A 20,737-nucleotide genomic window follows, 5' to 3' on the forward strand; every position below is an offset into this window, starting at 1 on the left:
GGTGGTGTCTGCCCTTTGGACTAGTCTGTTGCTTGGAATGGGTGCCTATCAAGGTCTCTGATATTAGGATTTAATTATTTTCAGGATCCAACAAACCTGGATAAGTTCAACGTCTCAAACTTCTTTCATGTTAAGAACAACATAAAAGTAATTGATCCAGGTAAGGATGAATTGAAGGTAGGCTGAGAAAACACCAACCCAAATAAGGAAAATCTGAAGATGATGTTATGGAATTGACTCTGTTTTCTGGAAGGACATCTCTCAGTGGTTAGCTTATTCTGCTCATATCTGATTTTTGGGTTTTTTTAATCTACTGTTGTGCAAGCAAGCATCTCTTGCTATTCACCTGGTCAAAGTAAGGGATTTTTGCATCACAGGCCTGGCCATTCAGTGAGGAGATGAAGGACAGAAGTTTATATTGTACCCAACTGTAGTTTGTCTTTATTGTTCTGTAAAAATTTTACAAGACTTGAATGGACTTAGATAATTTCTAGTGGTTTCAAATAAATTTTCATGATAGTTGGTTTGATGTTTTTTTCTTGTACATCATGTATTTATTGTGCTGTATTTTGGGTTACACTGTCATTAGTGTTATGCATTGCTATTTGTCACTGTGTCTGTAGGAATAAATACAGTTGCTAGACCTTTTTATTTTTAAAAAAAAGTTGAATTTTAAAAAAATTTTGTAATTAGATATGTAATAAGCTGAAGGAGAACAAAATACAGTGTTTCTTTTAATTCTGAGTGATTTAACTTTGTCTTACCTAGATGAAGAAAAAGCAAAATTAGATCCATCTTACTATTTGAAAAATACAAATACAGAGACCCGAGAGACTTTACTGGAGCTTTATAAGGAATTCAAAGGTGATGATATTTTAGCAGCTACTATGAAGGCTCCTGAAAAGAAGAAAGTGGATAAGCTGAATGCAGTAAGTTGACTCAATTTGTAGTTTGGTACTGGTTGACTTCTTCGAGAATGATAATAGTTGTTTTTCTTCTTAGAGGCTGTATTGCAGTATAAACAAACACTGCTCCTTCTGTTTTCTCTCACACAGAAATTTGTCATAGATGAAAATATGAGAATCATATCAGGATTCCTTAGACATGCATAGTATATGTCAGTGAGTTTCTATTTGTTAAATCATCGCAAATCAACCTAAACATTTGAGAAGTGGAGCACAGTAAGAAGGAAGAATCCTTATGATGTGGTTATGTATGTGTTGGCAGAACCTTTTTCCCAGGTTGTAATCTCTCACTCTGAGTTTGTTTATCATTGCTTCCTGCATTTATTGGCAGAGAGAGCACACCGTAAGGGTAGTGCAGGTGAATAATTTCTAGTGTGGGCAAATACATAAATCGTCCACAGCTGCTCCTCCATTTTTTTTCCACTGGCATGCAGGGGTTTAGTGGAATATTTTAAAGGATGTTCTTCCAGGTGCATGCTCATGGTTGTCAAGAGAAACAATTCATCTACATCTAGATTTCCAACATCAAAGGCTGTTTGAAATGGGCAAGAGAGAGTATTCTTCTGTCCTTTAATAATTCTGGGATGTGTGTGCCTACTGGCTTTGATTACCCTTACGTGAAAACTAATAGCAGTGCATCATACAGCTTTTAATGAGAGGGCTTAGGGACAGATTAGGGAATGTATGTGACCAAGGAGTAGGATCACAAATGGCCCCTTTTTTTAGGACATTGTCGTGTTACAATAAAAAAAAATGAGTAAGGAGGAGAAAAAAGAGGGCAGAGGCAAGGATGAGCTCTACACATGTTGGGGAATTGGGAATGTCAGCTTATGACGTGGATGGGCATAGCTGTAAACTTGCTTAGGATGCAGGGAAACCTTATGGAATGAGCATTGACCTGGCCTGGACTCCTTACAGGCATTTCCCTGGAACTGCTAAACTTATCTCTGGGTTTATTAGCTCTTTGTAATTTACTCCAAAATCCATGTGTGACATTAACATCTCCCATCTGCAGAATTACAGAGTTCAAAATAGACCTTGGGAACCAGGGCACGGTGCCTTTACATGCAGCAGGGCTGGCTGTGGGAGGGGGCTGGTTTGCTCTCCCCCACAGCATCTCTGTGGTTCACTGGATTTTCCTGCCACTCACTCAGCAGCACTGGAGACTTCTACAGATGTCTTGGCAGAAGTACTCCTTGCCTATCTCCACCCATGGACATACAAATAAATTCTGATAATAGAATCTTTGCATAGTGATATATTAAACTGTAGTGGAAGCACTAAGCCCCTTTGGCTCAGTGCATGAGCAGCCTTTACTACAGTTTCATCAGAGCAAATCTAGGCAACAGATGGAGAATTATCACTGTGCTGGGTATTTGTTTCTTTCAGTAGGAGCTAGAGCAGAAAGTCTGCCTTCAGAAGGATGACATTGTTTCTAATGCTTGTATAGTATCTTTGGTAGACAAATTCTAAGATCTAATGTCTTTTTTTCTTGCTTTTTCCTCTGCAAACAGGCTCACTATTCCACTGGAGCTGTAAGTGCTTCCTTCACCTCCACTGCAATGGTGCCTGAAACTACCCATGAAGCAGGTACCAGAACTACCTACCTACCAGATGTTTATTTACTTCCCAGTTTTAAAGTGGGCTCCTTAGCACCCATACATTTATGAGGACTGAAGAAATGCATTGGTAATTGGTCAGTACTGATACCATGGAAATGTGTTCCCAGACCAGATATATCCTTACTTTCCAGTGAGCTTATTCTGAAAATAATGGAGCAATTATGATCTAGCTTTGGCTTTGAATGAGAGTTACTTCTTTTGAACAGAAATTAATGAGATATTTCTATGCCCAGGGATGACAAAATGACATATCCCCTTTTCTAAGTTAGGAATGAAATATCTCTCCTCAAATACCATACAAAATCTTGCCCACCTTTTTGGCCTACCCTGGTATTGGTTAGAACAACAGCAAATTTTGTGGTGGTAACTTTTAGTTTACTGCTTTTCAAGTTTACACGAAAATGCATTTTAATGCAATAAAGTTTTCCTTTTGTTCTCCAGCCTAATCACAAATGTATAAGATTTACTTAGTTTGGATATTGGTTAAATAACTGAGTCATTAGTATTTCCAGTTGACAAAATTGGGCACTAAAATTTAGATGTCACATACTTAATCAAAGATTGAATGCATTGCTAAAACTGCGTTTACCAAATTCAGTTCCTTTGCTTGGTAAGTTACAGTGATGTGCAGATGACTGAGTATAGAAAATATCTGTCTAACTGGACATTTTGACAAAATGGGAATGGAAACACCATAGATTGATCCTTTGGTTTGACTTACCAGTAATGTCTCCAGTAACAGCTTCAGTTGTTTTCAGAACTGGGTAGGTGTCTGTATGTCAGCAGTTTGTGGTTGACTGATGATTACCTGCTTGGCTTCCAGGACTGACAAGAAGCAATTTGATTTCAAAGTTTGTGGTTGATAGATGTTGCTTGAAAATTATAGTTTGTAATACTGAATGCTTCTGGGATTTAAAATATAGATTATTTGGTTGATTCTCAAAGAGTTGGTGGTTTACTATAATGGAAAGTGTTTTGCACAGAGATTAATGCGAGGATATCATAGATGAATTGCAGAGTAGGATCCCTCAAGACCCAGTACCCCAGGAGAAGAGGTCAGACAGTAGAATCTATGAGTTGTTTACTGATGATTTCTAAAGATCAATGAGTAAGCTTACAGAGAGCTAATTACTGTCTTTTGCTTTGATGTAGCTGCTATTGAAGAAGATGTTGTGAGATACCAGTATGTGAAGAAGAAGGGATATGTGCGACTTCACACTAATAAAGGAGACCTAAACTTGGAGCTGCACTGTGATATGGTACTGTGACCCATACTATGAATCTCTGTAGATAACCACCAGAATTGGAGCTGACAGTGGAAATGTCCAAAGAAAGGAATAATGTGTAATTGCAGTAGATACAGATAGATAACTATCTTTTAGCTCTTTTGGTGTATTTTCATACATACATAAAACTATGTTGTTAAACCTCTATTTAATTTTATTTATAATACTATATATAAAAAATTTATATATATATATAAATGAATTAACTATATATATTTACACTATATGTGTAAGTGTTCTCTGTAAGTAGTCCCATCATTTTAGTGGACTACCTACAATATGCCACAGTACATGTTTAGAGCTTCAAAGGGTCAGGATTAATGACCCAAACAATGACAAGGAAGGAAGAGGGAAAAGAGAAGGCAGAGCACAGTGAGACAGTGAGGAGGGAATAATCCAAGGTTACAGAGCAGCTGATTGACAGAACCTCACTGAAACCAAGAGCAGTCTGTCAGTCTGCATCCATGTAGTTCAGATCCTCAGAAATATTTAAATTTATTTCTAAAGCCTGAGCTTTATAGAACAAACCTAAATGAAAACCTTAGAATATGTTTTTACTTCCTGTTGTCCCAGTTCTTAAAAGTTCAAGTTTTCAAACACCTTCCGTTTGCCATTAAGAGAAGTTCATTTTAAAAAACAACAGACTGGAGATTTTTATAGTATATAAAGTCTGATTCTGGGGGAAATCAGTGGCTCTTAAAATAATAAACATGGCAAGACTTCTGACAGATGAATGAGTTGTGGCGACAGTGATGTCTCAGACGTCACTGCTTGGGTAGTGTGTTTGCTTATTTATTTGTACAGCCACTTCTATAAAAGGAAAAACGTTTTCAAACCTTCGATTGTTTACTGAGATTTTTTGTCTCAGGTTATTATAGGCCTGAAAGTTGATATTTGAAAAAGTTGAAGGATGTGAATAGGGGTTTAAATGGTAAAACTTCTGTTTCTTGTGAGCCTCACAAAGTTTAAGGGCAGTGATGCTGGGTAGGAGCTGGGGTGCCTGGTGTGAAATCCAGATGTACTGGGAGAATGCATTCATTGTTGTGTGCAAGAAAGAAAAAGGAGCAAACTGCATAAGCCTTCTGGCTTTTCCTTCTGCTCCTTTCTCTCACATGAGTAAGAAGCAAGATAAGTGTAAACATCTCAAGCTGATCTATGCAAACAGCAAGAGAATCTCCACAGCAGCATATCATGTTAGTAATTCTGTAGGTCTCTGTCATCCCTACAGGTGTTTTCCATGCTCTTAAATAGTAACACTGTAATAAGGCAAAAAGCAGAGGATGTTAGTACAGCAATATTTAGGGGAAGCGGCAGAACGAGCAGATTGCATTGAATCATTTGTTTTGCCATATGTTCTCAAACTGGCTCCTGGCTAAAGCAGGCTGACTGCAGCTATTCTTATCAGCGTGGGCTTTTTGGCCACATGTGTGACCAGTGTCACTCAGTCCTCAGGACCCAGCCTCAATTGCTCATTATAAACTTCCTGTATGATATCCATTGTGTTTCCTTTTTTTCCACATGAATTTCTATTTATCTACCTTTCACACACAAAGCTTCTTCATGTACACACTGGAAGTGCATGCTGTTTTACACAACCAGACATGCTCTAACACTGGCCTCCAGCCATCTGTTCCTTTGTGTCGATTAAATCTGTGTGAATTAAGCAGACCTTTGGCACTGCAGAAGGGAAAAAGATATATATTTAGAATAAATAGGAAAAACTTAGCTGCTTTAGGGAGGTTTTCACAACATCCACCTTCGGTCATCATCCTAGGTCTTTGAAATCAGTTCTTTCTGGGAGGCACTTGTTTTTCTCCCTTTACTAAATAAGGAGTTTGTGCTTTCTAACTTTGGTTTTCCTGAATCACACTGAGGTTAGCTCAGTGCAGACAGAGCAAACATCTTACAAACATACAGCACGTACAGACGTCACAAACATGTACACAAATCAGCTACAATGAGACTGAAAAGCAAAGAAAATGGGGAAGTGCCAAAATCTAAACATTGTTAAACACTTCCAGTTCACCCTGCTTGTGAATATGCATGGCAATAGTCTTAATTAATCATATGCCAAGTTTTTATCAACTTTTCTGCCTTATCCAGTGCACAGGCTGGACCAGTCCTAGGAGCTGATTGGAACTGGTTTATATACAGAATTTGTTTTTCCTGTCAAAGTGTAGAATGTGGGTAAGGTCCTTGAATGCCGTTAGGGGGAACAGGACTGTACCATAATGCTCACTCAAAGTGCACAGGCGTTTTTTTAATTGCTCAGGGATATCCTGTGCTCTGGTTGTTATGGAAGCCACCCTGGCAGTGATCATATTTTCCCAGTACTGGAAGTATATGATTGTGAAATGCTTAAGGAAGCTTGAGGATGATGTTGCTGTATAAATATGACAGATAAATACCTGTGTCCAGAGGTAGGACTTGCAACATTTAAATTACATTTCAAAATAGTCTTATGTTTAGATTTCAGTACATGCTTTGAGGTGAAGTCTCTTCACTAAAATAGAGAGCAGCAAGTGACATACTCACTATCTTAAATGGTGTGTGTACTGAGTCTTCAGTTGGATTTTCATGCCTCTTGTCTGTGTTTAAGCAAAATATTCTTGCAGTTGTGCTGTCAGCACTCTGCACTGCTTCTGAAATCTGCCCAGTATCTGTTGCCTTCAATACTCTCCTTGGGTGCTCATTCCCTGTCCCTTCACAGCTCTGTTGTCTCCTTTCTTTCCCATTTTTTGTGAGCTGATTGGCAGTATAAATTGTCTGTAGCTCAGTCTATATGTACATGTGGAAACCTTTGTTTAAAAATAAATATAGTGTTCTTCATATACTAGTACTTTAAGGTGCCAGTCAATAAGATTGATAATGATGAAGTTCTTCCTAGCACCAAAAACCTAATCAAGAAATGTTTTGTATTGATCCAGGGCAGGAAATCAGTGTTGCAGTGTGATTGAAGTCATCAGTTACTTTGTGACAGGATTTAGAAAGAGCATGAAATAGGACTAGAATCCAGATATTTTCAGTGTTTGAAATCACTTGTTCAGAGCACCAGAAACTTCACTTAGGTTCTAGAAGGATGATGTGTGGTTTAAATCATTGACCTGAAAAAAGGCAATAAAAAGACTTTGGAAGATAAGCTGGATTTTTTCCCACCCTTTTGAATTTGTGCCTCAGATGAGCAAAGGTACAGTACCCTTCTCTCTTGGGATCACTGCAATGTGCCTACTGCTTTTTTTTGGTCATTTGTTTTTCTTCCAATCCTCCTATTCAGATACAGTATGTTCCTCCTAATGGGGACTAATCAGATGGCCATTGGTAGGGATGTTTTCCAGGAAGCTGAGATCAGCTGTGCATAAGCAACATTTGTTGTATATACTAATTGGATAAAAATTTACAAAAATTCTACTTGCCAGAAGTAATTCTGGCAACTACAGAAGATGTAACAACATCCAACAATTGTTATTCTTTCAGTTTTAGTCTTATGCATGTCAAACACGTAAATTCTGAAGAAATAACTGATGAAAGGCAATTAATATAATTTCTTGTATTTTATTTACTGTGATTTTTGTAGTCTCCTCAAGTTCTTTTAGCTGCTTTAATCAGGGTGTTTCTGGGAACAGCTGCATATTATCCATGTGTATTCTACTGTATTAGTCACTATAGTGATGGAGTTATACCTTGTAGGTGGTGGAGCAACCATTTTTAAAAATATATATCTACATATGAATAAATATGTAAATATAATGGTCCCGAAGATCCTGTCAAAATGATGAACACGTGGTTTGATGTTCTATCTCCCTCCCTTCTCTACTGTGTGAGTTCTCTGCATACAAGTGGTCACTGGGGTGATGATCTGGTGATTCAGCACATGCCAAGAGCTGTAATCAAATACTTATCTGTAGCTGCCATGGCAGGTTTTATAAAATCACTTGTCTCCCTCGGGTTTAATACTTTAAGGTTTAAGGGCAAGATGGCAAAACAAAGAAGAATGTGAGATGGATTTCAAAGCTCCATCTGACACTCCACAAATGCTTTTTGATGTTTTAGGGCCTGGCAAAATCTGCTTAATAAAGATGTCTTGGCATAGCTTTCCAAAGAAGCTGTTACTCTACAAACATTGATGTTTTAATCTTTTTAGGCCCTCTGACCTGTTAAATATGCCTGTGATCTCTAAATGTGTAATCCAGCCCCTGTTCTTTGAAATCATCTCTCCTTTTGTGTGAGGGACTGTTCTGAAGATCAGAATCCTGTAAACTTCTTATCCATTTCCAGTGCCAAGGAAGTGAGTTGCTGAAAAAATCCTTTGACCTCCTGGCATGATGAGGTTCTCCAGTCTTCCCAAATCTCTCATTTTCTTTCTGATTTAAACCTCCATTCTACTTGCTTGCTGTCAACATGAAAATGGCACTGTCTGGGAAATAACTGGCTGATGTTTCACCACTATCTGTTCACTCGATAATAGGATCAGAGGGATGAAATACAGTGGTCTTGGCATGGTTGTAATGGCTTATTTAATATTTTTTCATCAAAATAGGCAATTATAGGAAGAGCTGAAACTCTCAACTTTGAGAGTTCTTGCCAGCAGAAGCTAAGAACAAACAAAGCTGTGATCTTCCAGTAGAAGAAGAGCTGGATAAAAATGTTTGTTGGAGAGGATGTTGTTACTTCTTGGTGTGCTTTTTCGTCAAAGTGGTACAATAGCAGGAAGATCTATTGCTCTTTGGGGCTGAGAGTAGGATGGCTCTGTGCAGCCATCTTGATAAACAGGTCAACTTCTAGGTTGTGCTGAGTGATTGGAAGCTGATATTTTAATAGTTTTAACTTTGGGGGCATAACACCCTATCCTGGTTTAACTCCAGTCAGCAACTAAGCCCCACGCAGCCACTCACTCACTCCCCAACCAGTGGGATGGGGGAGAGGATCAGAAAAGGGGAAAACCTGTGGGCTGAGGTAATGGCAGTTTAACAAGTAAAGCAAAAGCTGCACACACAAGCAGAGCAAAATAAGGAATTAATTGACCATTTCCCAAGGGCAGGCAGATGTTCAGCCATCCCCAGGAAAGCTGGGCTCCATCACCATAATGTTTACTTGGGAAGACAAACATCATCCTTTTGAATGTCCCACCTTCCTCCTTATTCCCACAGCTTTACATGCTGAGCCACCTCCCCATGAACCTGTCCCTGCTGCCCCGGGCTGTCTGTGTGTTTTCCTGGCAGCCTTTGGCACTGAGTAATTGGTGGAAAGGCATTTTGCACATTTGGACCCTTTCTGCCTCCCCAGCTGCCCTGGCGGGCTGGTTCTGGGAAGGGAATTGATTGTTATTGGATCATGCCCCTTGATTTTTGACATTTGCAGACATGAGGTGCAGACATGAGGTGCAGACATCCCATACCAGCTGTGTCTGCCACTTAGTGATCCCAAGCCCCGAGCATGAGGTGGATGGTTTGGAGTTACACAGCTGCTGCTCTTCATCTTTCTCTGACGTGTTTCTTGTTTGTACCTTGGCTGCTCTGATGAGAGTGTGGTGACCTTGGGAGGTTGACAGCTACCAGAGCTTGTCTGTCTAGTGTGGAAGTTGTTACATCTTCTGAAAAGGTGGAATTTATGTGCAGGCAGTTGCAGACTGATGAAGTGCCAGGGAGCTGCCATGGGACCTGCATTACTCCAAGTTTTAAGCTGCTGGACGTTGCTTGAGTGCAATCCTCATTTAGACTGTACCTACTTGTGCTGTCCTGCTTGCCAGTCCATCCTTATCAGCACCCAGCCCTGCACTGTGCTCTCTGACAAGCTCCTTAACCCTTGGGTGACGACAAATTTGGATGGGTCAGTGGGGTGGGGAGAGGATTGTGTTCTTTTCTACCACTGCAGTAAATGTAAATACAGGTTAGAGGAAAAGTAGTAACTGTGGCTGACTCTGCCTCTGGAGAACTAGTAGTTAACACTGACAAATTAGATGAGTGAACTAGATGCCTTGTTTAATTTGAGTTGTGCTCAGCTAAACTGATTGATTGTCCCTGTGTTTGCAAAAATGTGAGAAGTAAAACTGAAGTGTGTCATCTTTTTACTGGCATCTTGTCTAAGCTGAGCATCTTGCTTAGACTTCAGAAAAGTTTTCAGTAGCATCATGAACGTCAGTATTGTGGAATTAGATGCCTTTTAAAAGTGAAATTTAGCTATCTGCTGAAGTCTTTGCTAAATAGCTGATTAAATTACACTGAGTTTCTGTGTAATGAGAATGCATTAATTCTGCTCTTTGTTCTAAGTGAACTTGGAGGCTTTGAGGTAGCAAAATAGGCAAATATTTACTATCAAGTCAACAATCTATTACCCAAGGCATAGTTAGCTTGTTCTGATTCTTTTTTATTATCAGTAGGAGTCTGGCTGAGTGTTTTACCCCACAGTGCCCCAATGCTTTCATGTTTCCCAGTGCTCATTCTCTGGAACTGTGCTCTTCTGATCACGGATCACAAATTGCCCGAACGCGTTTGCTCGTGGTATAACCAGACTGAGAATTGTGTGCCTTAGATGAACTGTGGCTTTCTTGAACTGAACCACCATAGGCAGCTGTTGTTTGCCACCATCACTTGTCACTGGCTCAGGCCCTCTCACACACTGGGGAGCTGTTAGCAGGAAAGTGGAGCTGGCAGGGAGTGGTGTTTAGGTCTGGAGTAAATGTTTCTTCTCTAGGAAATGTCATGGGCTTCCCACAGTGAAATTCTTCCTATGCTCTTGCAGTGGGCTTTGTGGAGTTTTGGGTTTTCTTGTCCCTCTTGCTGTGAAACAAATGGAATGTGCTCATAGTTCATTGGTGCAAAGTGAAATGGGGTAGTTTAACTGGCCTTCCAGAACAGTGTTGGACACTGAAACATTTATATGTCCAGTTTCTTTCCGTGGCTTGGAGGAGGGAACAGACACTTGCACCTGATAGATGGTGATTCCTGAAATTGTACCATTACAGTTAGCTCTGACTAAGCCCCAAATAAAGCCAAGCTTTTATTGCTGAGTTCTCATCTGTGTGATGGGTGGGCTGAGTACTACAGATTGAAAGGTAGGTGGAAACTGAGTTTAAACCTTACCAAATCACCTCTTCATGGGCTCACGCTGAATGAACAATTACAAGATTGAAAATGCTCTATGTGAAAGTACGTAAATGGATTAAAGCAAAACAAAATCCACCTTGCATTTTAAAGGAGATCTATGTTAAGAAAATGGAAGGCTTTGTTTGAAGCTTTAGAAATTTCCATCACTTGTTCATGCCTCTTAGTAGCAGGATTCTGGCATTTGTGTGATAAGATAAAGGCTGTAGAATGCAATTTTAATTTGAGAGGAATGAGCTTTTCATTATTTCCTGCTTTGAAACATAGGGTTAATGAGCATATAGCAAGGCTCTGTAGTTTAGTCCCACTACTACAGTTCATCCAATTTAGAGAGAAAAAAAGAAATAAAAGGGAAGTGGAATTAGCACAAGAAAATTATACAGATGTGCGAATGACAGCTTCTGAATGCTTAGTGTGAAATTTCCCTTCAAGGTTCATGCACATCCTCAAGGGATGGAGCATTTTGAAATGATTAGCTCTTCACATAGTAAAGCCTTTTTCCTCGCAGTCATGGCAACAACTCAGGAGCTCTCCCCTCTTTTCCCATCTCCTGCACCTTGGCAACAGGAGTGCTGCAGGTTTTTCATCTCCTCCTGTTTGGTTCTTCTCTGCCCTGTACAGATTCTGAGTTAAGGTAACTTTTACAAATATAATGACCCCTTGTAACTAATGAGAAAGGACAGCTGCAGACTGGGAAATCAGATAGGGACCTGGCGTGGTTGGTCCCACCCTACAGGTCTCAGGATAAAGCAGGAGAGATGAATTTTACCTGGCTTGGAGCCACCCTTGCTGGCAAAATGGCAACTGAAATTGGCTCAGATAAAAGCTGCATTTATCCTAGAAGTTTATAGTAAGCAGTCAGGGGCTTTTTTCTGTTTTGCTTTGGTTTTCTAAATTGTATATTCCTTTCTTCAGTGTTCACCCAGTATTGTGATTTCACAGTCTCCTGTCACTGCTATTTTTGCAGGGTCATTCTTTGTAACAATCTCTTTAACTCTGAAATTTGTCTGGGCATAGTAACTGGTAGAGTGCTGGTGTTTCCATGCAGAGTTACCTACTAAGTGTGTTAGCTAAATGGAGACTTAAACCTACTTAGAAAACCATTGGGCTGTGGCCCCATTAAATATATATGTCTGTGAGCCAAGCAAAGCATTTGTGGCATCTTCTGGGATAAGTACTCTTCTGGATTCCTGTCTCAAAGCATTTATTAAAATTTTACTGCTTGTCTTGGGTGTGAATTTTCAGCAGTTGAAAGACAGTTATCTGGCATCTACAAAATAAATAGGGAGTGCACAGTTGGAGCAGGTGACTCATTTTTGGTATAAATAAGATTTTTTTCTTACAATTTGTCATTTGGAAAGAGAAGTGTCTTTAAGCTGAAGGACATCATAGAGACACTGCATTCACTTACATGGTCCCAACTTGACCTAAGAAAAGGAGGATTTCTCAGGGCTGTCCTGCCACACTCTTTAGTCAGAAACCTTCCACAATTTTAAAATTTTCCTTTTTAGGACTGTCACTGCATCATTCTGAGAAGATATTGCAGTAGGTTTAAAACAGTGTTTTCTGTTGGTGGGTTTCAGATCAGGTTAACAAGGTGGCATTTTTCCCTCAACTTCCTTGCATATAGGTCTAAGTCATAGTCAGCAGAATAAAATAATTTAAGTCATTTCCTGCTTAATGTAAAAGGGATAAAGAGAGAAAAGTTAGCTGTTGCTGTTGAGGCCAGTTTAAGACAAAACCAGCCAGAACTAAACAGAGGGCCGGAAGCACAGAGTCAGTGGTGAGACAGCAAGAAACCGGCGTTACCTCCTGCATTTCCAGGTGCCTTGACCATCCCCTCCTCCTTCAGAAATGGTATGAGGCAAGTGGTGTGCAGGAAGTTTCTGAAGAAGGAGACAGCTTTGCATTCAGAGACTGGGAGTCTGACATCTGCCACAAGATCTTACATCAAATAACAAAGTCAGGTTTGTTTATGTGTATTTGTCATCAGTCTTTGTAGCTGGAACAAAGACTTCAAAGACTGGCCTTGTTTGTATGGTCAGTGCAGAGCACAACTTCATTACTGGGGATCTGCACCTTCCCCATAAACCTCAAGCCTTTTTCTCCTGCTTTGGACAGAATGCTCCTTTTAAGAAATCCCTGAAATGTGCTTGGCAGTGTGAGATTTGGCAAGAACATTAACTGCTTTGAATAAATCAGATAATCTGAGCCAGATATTCTAGACCTACTGCATGACTGAAACTGGGGTTTATTACTGATTAAATGCAAATCTTCTTATTTGTGTCTACTAAAAAGCACTGTAAAAGGTAGTGGTAATGTTGCTAAGGAACTGTTTACCTGCCAAATGTATCTCTTGTGATGCATGAGGTGACCATGGGAACCAATTTGGTGGCAATTATTTAAAGAAAACCTTGCAGTGGAATGATTATTGCATGTATACTAAATATTTCTGAAGTTGCATTTGAAAAGCTTATTTCTGGGAAAGGGTATAATAGCTAGAAATCCATTTAGAGAGAAGGGTCAGCACAGGTCCTGCATAAAAAATACATTACTAGAGCCAGGTTTTTTGATGTATATTTTATAATCATGTTTTGAAAATAAATAGGAAATCTGTATTGGGTTATCAACTTTGTGCAAATTTAAAATGGTTTGGTGTCTATTCCTAGGGGACTCAGTCTTTTGCCTGGTTTCATTTTTTATAAAAAAATAATTACAGGTTGCTGTATTCCCCCTCGAGAACTTATTAACTATGTCTCTCTCTCCAAAGAGTGCTTGGCTCTCATGAGATAAAGTGCCTCAGGCTAAAAGCTGCTGATTCCATTTCTGATTCATAAAGAAATTTTTTTAACTTATTTTTATCCTTACTGACATTTTTCATGAGTAATAACTAATAGCAAAACACTAGGATCAAGGCTGTTATGATACTGTCTTACAAAGGAAGCATGTGCTGCACAAGTGATTCTTCAGGGGTTGAATTTTACTAGAGAGGTTAAGTACAAAGATTATTTTAAAGCATATATGTTGAATTCAAAAGAAAAAAATTCCCATTGACTATAAACATTGAAGCTGTAGGAAAACCTCCTGTTGCTTGATACAATTTTAATGGAATATAGTTATTTATGAGTTGCCCTCAGAATGCCACCAAAATACGTGTCTTGGTGACATTCTACTGTAAAGCCATTATGGTGCCATTACCATTTAACTCAGTAATGAATTCTGTAGGAAATCTGAAATAATGGCTGGTGTAAGATTAGAATTTGCTAATTTTTTCACTTATGGCCCAGCTGACAACTGTCATCTGAGTAGAGTAATTAAGAAGGAATCAATATAGAGAATTTGTAATGATGGGTACAGTTTGTTTGGAAAATTAAGAGACATTTCAGTGTAAATAAAGAGGGATGAGAATGATTGTGTTTCAGATGAGAAAATACAGAAACTGAAGTTCTGTCGGGTTCCAGATGAATACTTGTATGGACTGGCTTTTCAAGACATAGAGATTATTTCATCCTTAAATTATTATAATCAGGCTGGCCTTGTATTTTTTGCTTTTAAGTCACTTCAGGTTGCATGGCTCCGTCTCTGTCTCTCAGCAGCTCCCAGACCAAGAGTGATGTCACACCAGTGCAAAGTGAATCAGTGCCTTTCACAAAGACAAGTCTTGTGTGTGTTCACTTACAGCCATTGCAGCTCATACTGGGGCTTTACTTGCCAGCACATACAACAATAAGGATATTTTTAAGGCCTGTAAGAACTCAGTTAGATTTATTCTTTTGTAAAACTGGAATAGATTTATGCACATAATCCACAGTGGGGCTGGAAAACATGTCCAAGTATAGAAAACAGGCTGTTTCTGGAGTTGTGTTTGTATGTCTGAAGGTATTTTAGTACTGCAGGGAAGAAAATCCATACAATTACAGTGGAAGGATGATTAGGTGGACAGTAAAGTTTTTCAGAAGGTACTGTTTGAATATCATGGCTCATAAATTCACTACATAACTTTAATTTGCACTGTAAAAGTGAATTAGAAGTTGGCAGTATATTTAGCATCTTTTTTTTTTTTTAGAGTTTTGAAAATGATTTGGTTTTTTTTATTTTTCCTGTGTTCCAGTCACTTGGGTCAGTCCATTGTTAATTCCAAGTGGTGAAGAGGACTGAATGCTTCTCTTCCAGTTAGCTTCAATGTGCTCACTTTGAAATAGTGGGGCAGAGAAGTCAGGTTTTTTCTCACTCTGTAACCTGTTTGGAGCAGGATTGTGATGCACTGCTGGAACTAAGTTACTTGCAAGTTTCTGAGCTTACCTGTGTTCACCATCATGATGTCAGCTGGGAACTCCCATTATCTGAGCTAATGTTCAAACACTTCTTTGTGCTAATTGGAACATCTGAGTTTAATTTATTTAACACAGTGTGTGTCTCTCTAGTGTACCTTAAAAGAACATATATTACAGGCTGTTTTCTGTAGACAGAGCCTCCATCCTCCTTGAGTCCTGCATGTTTGTTTCTTTGTAAGGCACAAATGAAAAGTGATTCTTGTAACCACTGTCATGATTGTTTAAAGGTTGTGCTTAATTAAAACTTCCTGTTGTCTTTCAGACACCCCGAACATGTGAAAACTTTATCAAATTGTGCAAGAAGAACTATTATGATGGAACAATTTTTCACCGATCAATTCGGAATTTTGTGGTGAGTGTTAAAAAACCCCTGTGTAATGCACAATATATGATGTACTCAAAATATCAGATATATTTAATTTACCTCAGGTTTAGGTTTTTCCATGCATGACAACTTGCACTAGATGTATATTAAATATACCTTCAGAATTAGGGTTGTCATAACCTATGCCGTGTGTCCTTACTGGTCTTACTAACAATTGTCTCTGACTAATGTCACTCAGAACATCACTGCATTCAGCACTGCATTTGCTGGTGTTCCAGACAAAGCCTTGAAGAGTCATTGCCTTGGCTCTTGTTATCTTCCCCAAGATGTGGGTGGGTGGTTAATGAACAGAAGGAGAGAGAGGGAAATGCTAATTTGGATAAGTAGTTCTGTGGCCTGTTGAAATCCCATTCAGATGAAACTTAAGCAAGCATCTGAATTTCTATTTCCTTTCCTAGTGTGCTCCAGCACTGGGTGCCCAGGCTTTCTTGTGAAGGAGTTAAAGAACACCTTGTGTTCCTGAATGTGTCTTTGGTAGTCAAAGATCTTTATTTACAGAGTTACAGTCCAGGCAGCTTAGGATATTGTAGCTGCCCTGTAACGTCCTTTCAGAAGAATTAACAACCTGATCCTGAAGACAGAGCACATCTCACAGAGAACATCATTGGATGTTACATTCCATCCTGTCATCCTAAAAAACCTTTCTTTCTTTTGACAGCCCTGTATATCTCAGTTCATAGTTAAACTCACAACTAAAATTGTCCTTCTGTGCTATTACTTTGAAACTGGTTGTGTCACTCTTCCTCCACTGGCATGAGAGTATTGAATATTATTTCTGTAGGTCTTGCATGTACAGTGATTAATACACGTAATTAATTTTGTTACTGAAAGATTGGTTTCACATGAGGATTTTTCCTACTGAAGATAGTGAGTGGGATACAGATTCAGATACAAAAAATATTCCATATTCCCTCTTTTCTTGCCTTCCCATCTTGTGGAGGGTTGGTAGCAAAATGTAAAGCCTTTTCAGTTCCAAAAGCAGTGCATTGTCAGTTTAAAAGCAGGTTCTGATTCAGCACATAATAAAAAGGATGATCTGGTTAACTCATTTGAGACTGGTTATTTTCCCTATTTACCCATAAAAGACCTATTATTTTTATAAAACTGCCATTCTGCTTATGGATAAGCAATGTCAGGGATGACAACCAGCTGATAAAGGCAGCTCCAAATAAGTAGTAATGGTTTCCTTTTTGCTGACTTGTCAACATGACACAGTATAGAAGGCAGAAAATTGAGCAGAATTGGCTTTTATGGTTTGTATTTGATGTCTTTCACACAGACACATATGTAAAATCAATTTCATTTTAATTCTGCAGATCCAAGGAGGTGATCCGACTGGAACAGGAACAGGTGAGGTTAAGTTTGAATCAAGTAAACTGTTCTCACTTCATGGGCTCAGTTGTTAGATTTACTTCCAGACAATTTTAATTTAAAATTCTCTAAATTATGATATGTGGTACATTGTGTTTACTTTAAAACAGAGGTTTCATTAATATATTTTTATGAGCATGTTGACTATGTTCAAAATTTCATCTGAATATTCTCAGTCTAAAGCTTGGGCACTCTTCCATGCAGAATTCTTGCAGTTCTTGCTTCCTTATTCTTTCAGAAAATAAATAAATGAAAACTGTAATGGTTTTACAGCTGATCTTCCAGGGCAAAAAACAAAGGAAGAAACACATTCATGCAAAGTTGCTTTCAAATTCAGTGTTAATGAAATACTCAAGACCTGCCTTGGAATTGGTGGTTGGCCAGACACCATCTGTTCTCCCAGCTAGTTGCCTTGTAAAGCCCATGCTGCTCTTTTTCTAACTTTTAGGGATCCCTGTTACAAAATTCTTCCACCTGTTCTTTCTCCCTTAGTTGGAGATCTGGTAACAGTCGTATCAGGAATGGTCAGCAGGCAGAGCAGTTGAAAGGTGTCAGAGCATTGCCTACCACAGGAGATGTCATGTAATACCTCTGGTCACTGCTGTAAATTTGCTCATATTCCACTTGCACCTTCTATCTGCCCACTTGAGGCTGTCACCAGCATACCCAGCTCCTCACCTGCTTAAATACTTCAGCTCTATTTGCCTTGTAAATAATGCTAGTGTGAGTTGCCCAACAGCTTTTCTTGTAGTGTATGTGATAACAGTTGCAGGATTTGAGACTAGTTGAAGGCTCAGTGCTTCGATGGCAAAAACCCATTAACAAGAATTGTTACCATCTATGCTTGGACTGTCAAATGCAATTTGATTTTTTTATAAGGAAAGTTTTGGTTCAAATCCCAAAAGACATAATTAGGAACATCTTTTGAAATGAGAAATTAAAGAGGTGTCAGGAGACAGGAGTGATTTAATGGGTTGACTCAGACACCTCTCACCCTTGCAGGGTGGAGTTCAGATCCTGCTGTGGAATGAAAATTAACTTGCTGGTGTCATTCCTGTTTCTGTTTGTGCAAACGGCAGAAGTGCTGTAAGACAGCAGAGTTAACAGGGGCTGAGGACTGGCATCACTGCTGCACTGAAAGGCAAGACTCAGCTCCACTGGCTTTGCCAGTAGGAAGTGAAATGCTAATAAGCACATAGGATGAAAATCCTCCTATGTATATTCTTTCACTTAAAAAAGGGAGTCTAATGACCTCTAGTATTTTCCATCTTGTTTTCCTCCTTGTCATTCTTAATTAAATATGAATATATCGCAGGCAAGATGTCTCACAAACATCTGTCAGGACTATTAAAGTTCTAATAAAATGAACAGTGTGCACTCAAATAGACATGAGTCTTGCAGATTTTTAGAGACTGGCTGCAATTAGTGTAGAGTCCAAATGGTGCAAATGTCTTCTTTGCATCTGAATGGTTTTTATTTTTTGAAGACAGTTGAATTTTGTATGTCCTTACCTAATTGCTTGTTGAATATGATAGTATCACAAGAAAACCTAAATGGAGAGCCTGGTGGGCTGCTAGATTGCTCTTGAACTGTCATGTCTTTGTGTTTAATACTTCAATGAAGCTGCTTAGACAGTTCACAGAGTGCAAGTAGTCTGTCAGGATTTGTTCCTGACTACCAGATAAATCCAGGGCACTTGATTGTGAGGCAGAAATTCCACTTGTGTGTCTCAAGCTGTAAGAAGGTGGCCACATCTGAGGCTTGATGTTCTGTTGGCAGCAGGGCAGCCAGAGGAGGGTTCAGCTCAGCAGCACTGCTTGAGCAGGGCAGATGGACTGATGCTTTCTTGGGCTCCCATGCTGTAAAAATCTTGCTCCATTGGTTTATGAATTATTAATGTGATTGCAGGCATTCACTTTAGGAAAGCTCTGCAGTGAAGCACTGGGATTCAATACTTTGTACCTTTTTTGCCTGTGGCCTGTTTGTAATTTGCAGGATAAATTCCCCTTTTTTATTTCTTCTGCTGGAAGGGATTTCAGTATTTCTTTGACTCACTGCTTCTTAGAAGGGGAAAAAAAAAGATGCACCTTTGAAAGCTAAAAATGTCTGTAAGATTAAATGGGCTTTAGAAGTAAATAACTTGACTTCTGTAATATCAGAGAAGCATATGAGAACAGAACAGGGCTTTCTTCCCAGATATTTCAATTGGCAATAGGGAGGACTATTTGGAGGTTACCCTTTAAATGTCAATATTATAAACTGTTTCTATTAGAGCCTTTTGTAGGAAGCCTTCAGAGCAAAAAGAGCATATTTTGTTTCCTCATCCACACAGAACCTTCTGCTTTAACTGATGGTTTCTAGCTAAGATATTTGGCCTTTTTGTTTGTTTTTTGGAAAAAAAAAAACCAAACAACTTTTCCAAACCTATACATGGAAGATGCATTAAGCCTGTATACGTTTTTCTTCTATTTATTTAATTATTCCTGTTCATTAGTTCAGGAAGTAGAACAGACTGGTTTGAATATGTTCCCACCATTTGGTTTCTGTCATCTGACATTCATCCAATGTGTCAGGGTGTCAGGTTTATGGTTGCAGCCCCCAGATGCTGAGATGATCACCCACTCCATTGCTAACTAAGCCCAGGACTGTTCATCTTCTGGGTGGATTTGGGCACAATTAGTACAACATGACATAAAGTTACTTGTCACACGTACACAGACTGCAGCTGTGCTCTTGGCTCACCTGGATTAAGTGTGCTTGTGTTTTGGAATCAGTTCACAGAGGTAAATGTCAAGCTGGTTGTCACTGACCATCCTCTCCCATGGCTACTCTAGCTGAACTGTCCTCTCTGTAAGCAGGAGTGACCCTTGCTTTGTTGTTTGTTATTCAGCTCCCCAATATGTCCTTTTTGAGTCTCTTTTGGACTGTCATAAAAGTAAATGTGACCCAGCAGGCACGTGAAGGACAACTAATTCCTGGTAGTCAGCAGTTAACCTTGGAATGGAGCGAAGTGGAAATTAGCATTATGGCATCAAGGAGCTGAGATACCACCCTGGGAAAAGAGTGGGGAATAGAGTTTTACCTTAGCAGAGCTGTCAGACCTGCACTGCCAGAGCAGTCAGATACACAGTCCTGCAAGGCTGACACTGGTTTGGAGGACCAGACTCATTTTCCTACAGACTTCAACTTAATGTTTCACAAGACTACTGGGAGAAATTTTATTGTGGTGCAGCAGCTTATTTATTTTCTAACAAAATAACCACCCATAGAGGCAGTATTCAGAGCAATAAGCTGAGTCATGGTCATTCTTTGTAATGATTAATTATTTGAAAATGAATTTTAGATTTGTGTTGTATCTCTTTTCCTGCTGTTCATAACAAGTAAGTGGTTGAATGTTGTGAGTAATTCTAACTCATGGTCGTGCAAGTGGAGCAGCTGCTCTGTATTTTCAGTGTTCCAAATAATAGAAGAAAATTTGCATGTAGAAAAAATAGGTTTAATGTCCTAACCCCTTTGTATGAAAAAGGGAAAACTGTATGCAAACCGTCACATTTTCAAAGCAGCACAGGCATTTTTCAGCTACTCTTTCTTGCAGCCTGTTGGAAGGTCTCATGAATCAGCCTGTGATTTATGAATCCAGAAGGGCACAAAGGAGGCACATTATAGCTGTAAAA

The 20,737-nt window shown here is 39.2% G+C and overlaps 1 protein-coding gene across 1 annotated transcript in view; it reads left to right on the forward strand.

The window, feature by feature from the left end:
- The window catches only part of PPIL2 (peptidylprolyl isomerase like 2), a 68,285-nt gene that overhangs the window by 26,388 nt on the left and 21,160 nt on the right, over positions 1–20,737 (forward strand). Inside the window, exons 9-14 of the mRNA XM_069030708.1 lie at positions 85–160; positions 769–929; positions 2,480–2,555; positions 3,740–3,846; positions 15,570–15,659; positions 17,009–17,042. Of these exons, the coding sequence (XP_068886809.1) occupies positions 85–160; positions 769–929; positions 2,480–2,555; positions 3,740–3,846; positions 15,570–15,659; positions 17,009–17,042 (544 nt within the window). The remainder of the gene's footprint in view (positions 1–84; positions 161–768; positions 930–2,479; positions 2,556–3,739; positions 3,847–15,569; positions 15,660–17,008; positions 17,043–20,737) is intronic.

The sequence above is a fragment of the Aphelocoma coerulescens genome, chromosome 15, assembly GCF_041296385.1.
Source record: "Aphelocoma coerulescens isolate FSJ_1873_10779 chromosome 15, UR_Acoe_1.0, whole genome shotgun sequence".
Classification (NCBI taxonomy): Eukaryota; Metazoa; Chordata; class Aves; order Passeriformes; family Corvidae; genus Aphelocoma; species Aphelocoma coerulescens.